This window comes from Trichomycterus rosablanca, chromosome 12, assembly GCF_030014385.1.
Source record: "Trichomycterus rosablanca isolate fTriRos1 chromosome 12, fTriRos1.hap1, whole genome shotgun sequence".
NCBI classification, from domain to species: Eukaryota; Metazoa; Chordata; class Actinopteri; order Siluriformes; family Trichomycteridae; genus Trichomycterus; species Trichomycterus rosablanca.
The window spans coordinates 16,544,030-16,556,147 of record NC_085999.1 but is presented as its reverse complement, the minus strand read 5'-3'; the positions used below and the strand labels follow the sequence as shown (position 1 = coordinate 16,556,147).

Genomic DNA, 12,118 nt, shown 5'->3' with positions numbered 1-12,118 from the left:
AAACATCCATTTATTCTCTAAACAGTTATTTGACATAAAGAATACATTTCCTCCAAACCCATCCAAACCCAAAGTCAGATGTCAACTCCTTAAGCTGTGCCTAAAACAAAAGTGACATGTTTGCTTTAGCACAGCACAAGTTCAGCTTGACCTGGATTTAACACGTCATATGAGCAGTAGAAAAAGTAGATGCCAGTCTAGCAAAAAAAACCTTTAGTAATGTGTTAACCTTTTTAGGTACACCTATCTGGTATGTACATTCAATGGTTATTTTAAAAGCACTTTTATAGAAGGGGCTGCAAGAATTACTGGAATTACAAGTACTGCAGAAAGTACTGGTTGTGTACTACAGTACATATGACAATCTTCCATATTCTTTATATGTATGGGCGGTGGGGTAGGGTAGCAAGAAAAACATCCAAGCCCCTACATCAAGTCTGTCAAAAGTATGTGGAAACAAGATATTAATGCTATATATCTAGAAATGTGTTACAGTCTGGTGAGACCAAGGTAGATTTTTTTTGCGTTAATCCAAAAGGTGTATTTGGCACAAAAACACTCACTGCACATCACCAAACCCACATTAAAGCATGACGGTGGCAGCATTATGCTTTGTACAGATTGGAACAAGTACACCCTGGCATTATAACAGGGGTGTGTACTTTTAAAATTCACCATGTGTGTACTGAGGACATTCTGTATCTGTATCTCTGTTACTCAGTAAATAAAGATTCATGTATATGTCTTTCAGTTGTGTGGTCAATTTTCATTTTACTAACTATGGTTTGGATACAAATGATTCCGTTTTGGCAAAGCATGTTTCTTAAAAGAACTACTTTCTTTTAGATTTCTGACAAATTAACATAACTCATGCCACATTTCCCACCATTTATTAGAAACACCAGATTTAAACTAAGGAGGACAGATCTGGTCAGATCTGGTGACTGGCAGGGCAACAGGAGTGTTCTGAGCTTACTGTCACGATCATGGTAAATAAGATGTGGTCATAAAGGCATGCACAATGTCAGTAGCAGTACTAAGATACTGCTGTGATGTGGCCTTTTGCTGTTGTAGCCTTCAATGACTAATGTAAAAAAACAAATGACGATAGTTCTTCTGTCCATTCCAATATGATCTATGAAAAAGGTGCTTCTGCATGCAGAGCTATCACTGACTATATACGTATATGTTTTTGCACTCATCTCTAAACTAGCACTGGTGCTAGAACTCTTAGCACCTCAATAAATAAAGTGTAATTTTTTTTATTCCTTGTACATCACATGGACATTATGTAAAACAAAAGTGTCCAGTTGATGCAAGATGAGCAACAAAGATTTGGGATGGTTTACAGCAAAGCTCTAATGACACATCTATACAGCAGTATAAACAAAGCCAATTCTCTACCTGTAGACACATTTCCATCATCAGATTGTTTATCTAGTCATATTACCCAGGCCTAGCTGCCCCTTATGAATAGCAGCCAAAAGCCAAAACAGCTGCATGGCAAAGCAGATACACTGCCCTGCCTATAACTTCCCTGTTGCTATTAGTGTCAGAAAAGACAGAGAAAGTCCTACACAATCTTATACAGAGAAAGTCTTACACAATTTCACAATCTAATCTGATTCTACAAAGCTGTTTGCACTGGAGAATATATCCAAATGTTCCTGAAAAAGAACCAAACCCAGTACACAATGCACTTTCTATTCAAAGCAAGTGTTGTTTGTTCCTACAGAACAGCATGACTGTGGGTCAATGAACAAAGCAAGGTCCATAAAGACATTGTTTAATGAACTTGGTGCAGAGGATCTTCAGTATCCTAAGTTACAGTAAACATCTAACTGAATTTCAATGAATAAGAACATCCATTGCAAATCTAACATCACTGGCTGACCTCAGAACTGCTATTTTGACAAATTCTTAAAGTAACACTTTGACTTGACTTTTTTTTTTAATCAAAAAATAAAATCTCTTATATAAACTCAATATAAAAGTACTCAGACACCTTGAGGAAACACGAGGAGATGGATGACTGCAGCCAAATACAGAAACACACTTGAAGAAAACCTCCTCCAGAGCACATGCAAATGGGAGGTGACGGAAAGCCTTTCAGCACAAAAGTGAACAACATTATAGAGCCTAAACAATTTTGGGAGTGGTTCCAGAGCAGGTATTTGAATGGCTTTGCATTGACCAGACAAAGCCCAGACTTAAATTCTTCCAAACGGCTGTGAAGAGGCCTGAAGTAGTTCACTGATGCTCACAATTCAATAAGACAAAGCCTGAGAAGATCAGCAATAAAGAAGGGGATAAACTGCCCAAATTTAGGTATGCAAAACTTGTCACATGTCCAAAAACACTTGCAGTTGTAATTGCTGCCAAAGAGAATTCTACAAGCGTTGAATTAAGGATTTAAATAGGATTTTAAGGAAGAGATTCCAGTTTTTGATTTTTAATTCATTTAAAAACTCCTACAAAACAGGTCTGTACTTTGTCATTATGGGTGATTACTTTTTTTTACTATTTAATCTTACATGAGCAGTCCTTCCTATATGCAACCCTTCTATTTCTACTCTAATTTTTAACCAGTCTGTATTACTGCAGTAAACAGCTATAAAACATTAAGCCTATTTTTAAAGCCTGTTAATTGTTTTTTAAGCAAGCAAATCATGGGCTTGGGCATGGGTTTGGTTACCCAGTGAACTAATTTGCCCAGTAGAGTGGCTTTTCTTAGGTACAAAGCCTTTTGTACACGCACCAGTTTTTTTTGTTTACTGCCACTTGAATAAGAGCACAGATGTAGCCTGTATCAATGGCTTCCAGTCTAATGATCTTCGCCGAACACAAGGCCTTTAATCAGCTTTTAGGCCCTAGGTTCTTCTGTAAAGACCTTATTATTTTCAGTGTCATGCTCCTAGGGTTAAGAGCTGAATAGTAGATACGATAAAAATAGGTGCTCACACAAGACAAGAGTCACAATGCAGATAGTAATCAATTTTGCCTAGAAAATAAGTACCATAAAAAGCTGTTTCTGACAATTTCTGCATTAGATAGAAAAGAACAAACCCTATATCATGCAGACATAGAACAAACCCTACATTGTATCCTTTATGTACTCTATAGCCTTAAAGAACGGTGTGCTTACCTTAAAGTTACTGGAGTTGACCCAGGATGAGGCAATGCCATCCACCATCTTATCTAGTGCAGTTTGGTCCTGTTCCAAGTCATAGGATTTGTCCTTATCACTAATGTAGTCGATGAGCTCCTGGCCCACCTGCAGTCTGCGTCCTACATCCTTCTGTAGTACCTGCGCCAGACAGTACTCCATATTGGGCTCCATGGCCTATGCTTGGAGCCCACCGCAGAGGTAGTGAAAGTAAAAACTAAACAATGCACTTAATGTCCTGGTCTGACCCAAAGGGAAAAATCTCCTATAGGGTGAAAAATCCTATTTCAATCACAAAGTAGCAAAAGGCTGAGGATTGGGGATGTAGGCCTGGGAACGGCAACAATGCACCATATGTGCCTCAACAACAGCTGATGTGGCTTATGAACCCTCTCTGTCCTTTCCTTCTTTCTGGCAGAGCAATCCAAAAACCTAACAAGGCTGACTGCAGCATGAAGTGTAACTCTAGTGCTGGAAAGGCAGGGTCCAGTGGAACATTGCTTTATAATTTAGTAGTCCACTCATGTTGTACTGCCTAAGGACAAGAAGATAAAACAGTAAATCGTTAGCTAGTAACCATGCAAAAAGAGCAGCATAACCAGTGCTTTAAATTATTTTCTGTGGTGTGAAAGATATGGGGCAAACATTTTACTGTAAAATAAATTATGTAAATAATAATATGTCATGGGCAGGATTTGCTTATAGCAGAGTATTGCAATTGCCATAAAACAGCATTACAAACGTGAAGAAAAACTTATTTATGGGCAGATATCAGTGTTAAAATAGGCTTCTACCTGAGAAGTGTTGCACAATAAAAAATAATATAAATAACAGACGTTTAAACAAATAAAATAAAAATACTCAGGTAACAGCTAAATATTACCCTTATTAAAGAAAGGAGAAACACTTATTATGAGAAAACATCCCAAACAATAATAATGCCACTGCAAACTTGATGTTGGCGTATTTGGTGTAGACCATGTTGGCATTTAAAGTAGAGAAGAACATTAAGGTGAATAAAACTTGACAAATAAACACAAATTTCATGTTAAATCAAAGACATGATCCACAACTGAATGTCTGTCATCACTCTTCAAGGTCAATGAGTTCAGAACAACAAATATATCCCCTTAAAAATTGTGTATACGCTTACATTCCCAACCTACTGAACAAGGGATTAAAGCTTCACTGTAGGTCAGGCATGTTTCAGCTTATGTTTTCAGCCCACAAAATATATATTAGTCAAAATCCTAGCCTGGTTCCAGCTTGTCAAGGCACTGTGAGTACTGCGCTCACATTCAGTTAAGCTCTAGATTTAAGGTGTTCAGTGTACACAGGTGAGAGAGTTTAAATATTTGAATTGCATGAGAGTAAACACTAGCCAGGAATGGCTGCACTTGTTTATCTTGAAATACAGCTTCTATTCATGTGATGTAAAAGTAATTAAGAGTTTGTGAAATCATTTGTATTTATATATAATTATAGCATTTAATTCTATTAAGTTTCACTCTGTGGGTTGTAAAGGAGTGCTACCATGATTCAGTATCAATATTGGTTTACCAAACACTAGTCAATATATGGGCAAGCAACAAAATCCCAAACTTTGTGTTTTGTGTATAAAACATGTATGACCCTAAACAAGCAGTGTATAGTGCAGTGCATAAAATGTTAGACTTCCCCTTTCCACTGATATTTGATTTATGCAAATGTGTAACTATTTTGGTATTTTGGTTTTTAACTGTGTAACTAAAAGCCAAAGTAGTTTATCAAAGCTTTTCATATGTTCTGAGATCAATGTCTTTAACTCTTTTATTAAAAGGTTCTTATTATTTCACAGCAACTCAGTGCCTCAAGCAGGCAATTTAGGCTCAGTTTGAATGACACGCCGCAGATTTAGTCATTCAAAAGCTAATGCCAGACACACAAGCGAAGAAAGCGGTCGCTGATTGCTTACATTTGCATTGTGTTCTGTCAACTTTGTACATCTAGCCCCAAGTGTTGTAAGATAAATCAATGGCATTATAAGGCTTAAAACCGGGCTACATACGTTATACAAACAGTGTATTGGGATTACATTGCTCTACCTCGTAACTGTTTTTTTAAACTATTAAATGGGTGTCACAGCTGATTGTGGCCTTGCAGTAATCCAATGAAAAGTGAATTTTAATCTGTATTCTAGCTATTACTTTTGGCCAATAACTGATCAGTAAAACTTAGATTTCTTAGTTGACACATTTCAAAATTAAAGGCACTGTTACAAGATATCAAGATAATCCATTTTACTCCTTATTCTTTATTTATTCCCCAGGTCTTTCTAAACATTTCTAGCATGGTTGAGTCTCTACATGTACTTTTAACTAATTTTTTCTTTTATAATCTGTACTGTTTGTACTCTTTTGTAAATATATTAGAGACGCAAAAAATAAGATACAGACTGGTGACAAATTACAAAAAAAAATAAACTAAGTAAATGATTTAGTAAATACAAATTATGCTATTGGTCCCAATAAGTTTTTTGCATGGTTTGGTGCTTTATCAATATGACAGAAGAATTAATACGGGTGGTATTTGATTCTTCAAAATGACAATGCCTCTATCTCAGGGCATCAGTGGCATTAAATGGTTTATTTTGTAAATCGTATGCTGTGGACAATGTATGTGGGTGGCATAGTGGTCTGTTATATTCTGTTATGCTAGCCCACCACCTCTGAGATCTGGGTTCGAATCTCAGCAGTGCTCTCAGCTGGCTGAATGTCTTCACAGATATGATTACTATGATGTGACTATGTCAAGGAAGGAGGGGAGGTGGAATGGCACCCTGTCCAGGGAATACCCTAAAAATCTGAAATGAAAACCTAAAATTTGAAATGAAAATATGTTATGGCATTTGCACTTACCAGGAATGATCTATTTATTTATTTATTAGGATTTTAGCGTCATGTTTTATACACTTGGTTACATTCATGACAGAGACGGTAGCTACACAAGAATCATCAGTTCACAGGTTTACTGTCAAACACAGTCATGGACAATTTTGTATCTCCAATTCACCTCACTTGCATGTCTTTGGATTGTGGGAGGAAACCGGAGCACCTGATGGAAACCCACGTAGACATGAGGAGAACATGCAAACACCACGCAGAGAGGACCCCAGACCACCCGGGGATCGAACCCAGGAACTTATTGCTGTAAGGTGACAGTGCTACCCACTGAGCCACCGTGTCACCTCACCAGATATTACAGTACCCTATACAAGGGTATATATTCTTTAAAGGATGGTCTTCCATCCATCTAGAGACTTGTGAGTATTTGCCAAGGCGTTTTAAAGTGATATTGGTGACTTGTGGTGGTCCAAAACATAATGTTCAATGAATTGCATATTAATTACTTGCTAAACAATAAAACAAACACAACTGAGATCTGTTATATATTTGTTTCATATCAAGAGCATAGCAATCCACTTTCGTTTGCTTTTATCAATTCCTAAACAAGCTGGAAAAACAACATGAGTGAAGGGATTTTAATGATTAAATGTTTATGTTGTATTAGACTCAACCAGCCACTGGATGATGAATTTTAGTTTATAATCTGATTGGTCAAAATCATACAAAACAAAGGCATAAAGTACAGGCAAGACATTGCCCCTGCGATCGAGACCATTCGTTCAGCTGATCTGTCATTGCACTTAATGTACTTGTAGGTGAAAATAGACCGAAATAAAATGAAATGTAATGAACACATGCGCTATACTTTATTAATATTTAGGCTGATTTTCCTTTAATTTGTCATTACACTGTATGCAAACTAGCTAACTCAAACAGAAATGAATCAAAGAACAAAACATTAACCTAGAATAAGTTAAGCCGATTAAAGAGTTACCTGAGAACTACACATTTATATTTTGGTAAATGTTTGTAAGTGACTGAGGTTATCTAGGAAATATTACATTTGTTTAGTGTCAGGATGCGCCTTGTCATCGCCGTTAGCGTTAGCTGGGGTGCTTAAGCTACTGTTCTAGCCTCGAAAAAGCTTCATATGACACACAACATACATTATTAACACTTCTTTTAGTAAAATAACAGAATAAAACTGAACTATGTTTCGAAATGTGTAAGCCACACTGAGTATTTAGGCCAAACAAATACCAGCACTTTTTTCATTGATAATTTGTAACACTTGCTAACCGGCTAACGTTAGCTCACACACATCCCGCACAAAGCAGCCACTGACAAAATTCAACTATATAACAAATAAAAGTTAAAAGCGACGAGCTGGTCGGAAATATTATTATGTATACTCACCCTGCTACTAATAATAAAAACAAGCAGATAAACCAGTTTCAGACACTGGGGGAAAACGGCAGCATCAAAGTGTCGGTTCCACTGCTGCCCTGCTGTTGGAACAATGACTGATTTAAACCGCGCATGCGTGAATCGTCCAGTCTTTATTACCAATGTTATGATACCAATAATGACGTTTAAGTCACTTGTGTTCCATCCCTGAACTTTATTCTGAATATTTCTAAATTACTAGGCGTTTGTATAGTACAACGAAAAGCCATAAAATCTGATGAACTGAATCAGATCCCAGTCAAAGAAAAGCCAACACACACTCACACACTCAAACACTCACAAGAAGCAATTTAAAACAGTCAATCCACCTACTGGCATGTATTTGCGCAGTAAGATGAACCTGGATTCCCCAGATAAACCCCACACAGATCAAAAAACAACATGCAAAACTTCATGCAGTGATTGCTGAGGAGGGCTGAAACCAGACCGCCAGGACATATTTTGCATTGTGGCACCCACTGTACCAGCAGCACTGTACCACATGTACTTTGTGTAGACTATTGATATTTGTTTCATTGCTCTGGGACATTTTTTTTACTTTTAAACAGGATAATAACAATTACTTTACAATTAAAACATGTTTAAACATATTTATTTTAATATCTGCATTATTATATTTCATACACATGACCAAGGTTTAACCTTTTTAACATACTGGTTAAATTGGTTGATAATTTCCCTCAGGCTAAATAAAGTGTATATCTATCTAAACTACACTATATTGCCAAAAGTATTTGCTCATCTGCCTTCACGCGCATATAAACTTGAGTGACATCCTATTCTTAATCCATAGGGTTTAATATGGTGTCGGCCCACCCTTTGCAGCTATAACAGCTTCAACTCTTCTGGGATTGGCTGAGTTGCTGTCGCTCCAATCGCTTCCACTTTGTTATAATACCACTGACAGTCGACTGTGGAATATTTAGTAGCGAGGAAATTTCACGACCGGACTTGTTGCACAGGTGGCATCGCTGGAATTCACTGAGCTCCTGAGAGCGACCCATTCTTTCACAAATGTTTGTAGAAGCAGTCTGCATGCCTAGGTGCTTGTTTTATATACCTGTGGCCATGGAAGTGATTGGAACACCTGAATTCAATTATTTGGATGGGTGAGTGAATACTTTTGGCAATATAGTGTATCTCAGACTGTAAACTGGACCAGCCTCATTAAAACTGAAAAACTTTCTTTTTATTTTCATGGAATGGCTTCTGATCTAGTCACTACAACACAAGTGTCATTTGGGGCCTTCTTTATATTCTGTTATGCTACGACTTTGTCTTTCCTTAAAAACCTGACACCAGTATTTAGAACACAATACAGTCCCACTGTGCAATATGCCATAAAATGAGATTAAAAGCATGAAACCATACCAAAATATTCTATGCAGATATAATACCTAATATTATTTATTAATTTATTAGACACACACACAGACACACACACACAGATCAGCCATAACAGTAAAACCACCTCCTCGTTTCTACACTCACTGTCCATGTTATCAGCTCCACCTACCATATAGAAGCACTTTGAAGTTCTACAATTACTGACTGTAGTCAGTCTGTTTCTCTACATACCTTTTTGTCCTGCTTTCACCCTGTTCTTCAATGGCCAGGACCCCCACAGGACCACCACAGAGCAGATATTGTTTAGGTGGTGGATCACTCTCATCACTGCAGTGACACTGACATGATTGGTATGAGTGAATCAGACACAGCAGCGCTGCTGGAGTTTTTAAAAACCGTGTCCACTCACTGTCCACTCTATTAGACACTCTTACCCAGTTGGTCCACCTTGTAGATGTAAAGTCAGAGACGATCGCTCATCTATTGCTGCTGTTTGAGCTGGTCATCTTCTAGACCTTCATCAGTGGTCACAGGACGCTGCCCACGGGGCGCTGTTGGCTGGATGTTTTTGGTTGGTGGACTATTCTCAGTCCAGCAGTGACAGTGAGGTGTTTAAAAACCAGTGATATCACTGATATCACTGATCCAGGGCCAGTGATAGCTCAGTGGTTAAGGTACTGGACTAGTGAACAGAAGGTTGCCGGTTCAAGCCCCGCCACCACCAAGTTGCCACTGTTGGGTCCCTGAGCAAGACCCTTAACCCTCAATTGCTCATCGTGTTCAGCTCATTGTGTAAGTCGCTTTGGATAAAAGCGTCTGCTAAATGCTGAAAATGTAAAATGTAAATGTAAAAACCCCATCAGCATTGATGTGTCTTATACACTCATACCACCATGTCAGTGTCTCTGCAGTGCTGAGAATGATCCACCACCCAAATAATACCTCATCTGTAGTGGTCCTTACCATTAAAGAACAGTATGAAAGGGGGCTAACAAAGCATGTAGAGAAACAGATGGGACTACAGATGGACTATATGCTAACTATTGGCTGTAAGACAATCGAACTGGCCAGTTATTTTAAAGATCTAACATGACCCTGATTATAAATGAATATTTAGACCCTTACTTGTTCGTGTAACAAATACAGTGAGCTGGTAGAAGCTCCCCGGTCAGCCACCACATAAAACTTCCATTGTTTGCTTCTGCTTTCAATAACCTCCATTAATGCCAGCAGTTCAGTTTATGTACACTGTGGGTTCTAAACCTTTTTTTTAGAAGAGTGACTCCATTGAAAGGGGCTTAACATTTTCACGACCATACCAACACCCCAGTTTTAACAGTGGGTTATCTTTTTAGTGCAGTACTGCAATTAAGTGTTGTACCGTTGGTGTAAATACACCTGATACAGCCGGTCTTAACATTTAAACACTGTCAGGCTGTAAATGTCAGACCCATGCTGACTGGTGAACTGCTGCCTTTCCATGGAAACCGCATTTAAAGTAAATATATCCACATTGAGACGTGGAAGGTGGGGGAAACGTTCACCAAATGTCAAAGCAGTTCACGTTTATTTAGCGTGTTTGTTGAGTATTTTACAACTTACGCTGTTGCATCAAAATCTGCTCTCGCTGCGGCTTAACACCCTTCATGGCGGTTCGACTGCGGTAACAGGTCACGGTGAAAAGTCCAAACTGAATGTAACACTAAGCTGTTCTGGGCCTCTACTTACCGTATTAAACCAGTTCTTGCACCCCCTGGTGGCTACTATGTTCCTTAAAAGTATAATGTATTTATTTACTAGGATTTTAACGTCATGCTTTACACACTTTTGGTTACATTCATGACGGGGCAGCACGGTGGCTAAGTGGGTAGCACTGTTGCCTTACTGCAAGAAAGTCCAGGTGGGGCAGTCCAGGTCCTTTCTGTGCTGAGTTTGCATGTTCTCCCCGTGTCTGCGTGGGTTTCCTCCCACAGTTCAAAGACATGCAAGTGAGGTAAATTGGAGATACTAAATTGTCCATAACTGTTAAGATGTAACGAGATGTATCGAGATTGTTAACTCCTATAGGTACCCGGGTGTTCACCTTAACAATAAACTGGACTGGTCGGACAATACACAGGCCTTGTACAAGAAGGGCCAAAGCAGACTCTATTTGTTGAGGAGGCTTCGTTCTTTTGGAATTCAGGGGAACCTTCTCAGCTCTTTTTATGACTCGGTTGTGGCATCAGCCATTTTCTATGGTGTTATCTGCTGGGGCAGCAGCATGACGGCAGCAGACAGGAAGAAACTGGACAAACTAATTAGAAAGGCGAGTTCTGTCCTGGGCTGTACCCTGGACTCGGTGGAAGTAGTGGGGGAGAGAAGGATGATGACCAAGCTGTCATCCGTAATGGAGAACACTGATCACCCGCTGCATGAAACTGTGGCTTCACTGGGCAGCTCCTTTAGCGACAGGCTTCTGCACCCGCGTTGCTCAAAGGAGAGATACCGCAGCTGCTTTCTTCCTTCTGCTGTCAGGCTATACAACCAGCACCGCCCCAAACGCAGATAATCACAATAATTCACTTGGTTTTTTAGTACTTCCCTGTGCAATTACTTTTTAATTATGTGCAATACTTGCTGTGCCTGCTGTACTTTGTGCAATATTTTTAATCTGTGCAATATTTGGTTAACTTTATTCAAAAATACTGTTTATATTTTTGTAACTTTTACATATTCTTACTTTTTAATATATTTGTACATACGTGTGAACACTTTGTACTTTTCTATTTTTTGTATTCTTAAAAGCTGCTATAACACAAAAAATTTCCCCCTGTGGGATAATAATAAATATCTTATGAGCCTTGTGTGATGAGTGACTACCGTTTCCTGTCATGAATGTAACCAAGGTGTAAAACATGACGTTAAAATCCTAATAAACAAACATTCATGACAAAACAGTTTTTTTTTTTAAATTATTTTGTCTATGCATTTTCTCCCCTTTTAGTGCGTCCAATTGCTCGATTGCGTCATGCTTCCTCTCCACCAATGCCGATCTGTGCTCTGATTGAGGAGAATAAAGCTAACCCACGCCTCCTCCGACACACGGGCAGCAGCCGTATGCATCTTGTCACCTACACTTTGACGGAGAGACACACCTTGACAGCACTCTTTTCCCGTCTCTGTGCAGGCGCCATCAATCAGCCTGCAGAGGTCGTAGTTGCATCAGTTACGAGGAGTCCCTATCCGGCTCCCACCCGGTATGAACAACAGC

At 38.8% G+C, this 12,118-nt stretch overlaps 1 protein-coding gene across 1 annotated transcript in view; it reads right to left on the bottom strand.

The window, feature by feature from the left end:
• Window positions 1–7,549, bottom strand: part of clasp1a (cytoplasmic linker associated protein 1a) — a 97,476-nt gene extending 89,927 nt beyond the window's left edge. The window contains exons 1-2 of the mRNA XM_063005986.1: window positions 7,468–7,549; window positions 3,146–3,701 (exon numbers count right to left, since the gene is read on the bottom strand). Coding sequence (XP_062862056.1) covers window positions 3,146–3,340 — 195 coding nt within the window. The 5' untranslated portion in view covers window positions 3,341–3,701; window positions 7,468–7,549. The remainder of the gene's footprint in view (window positions 1–3,145; window positions 3,702–7,467) is intronic.
• Window positions 7,550–12,118: the final 4,569 nt, after the last annotated feature.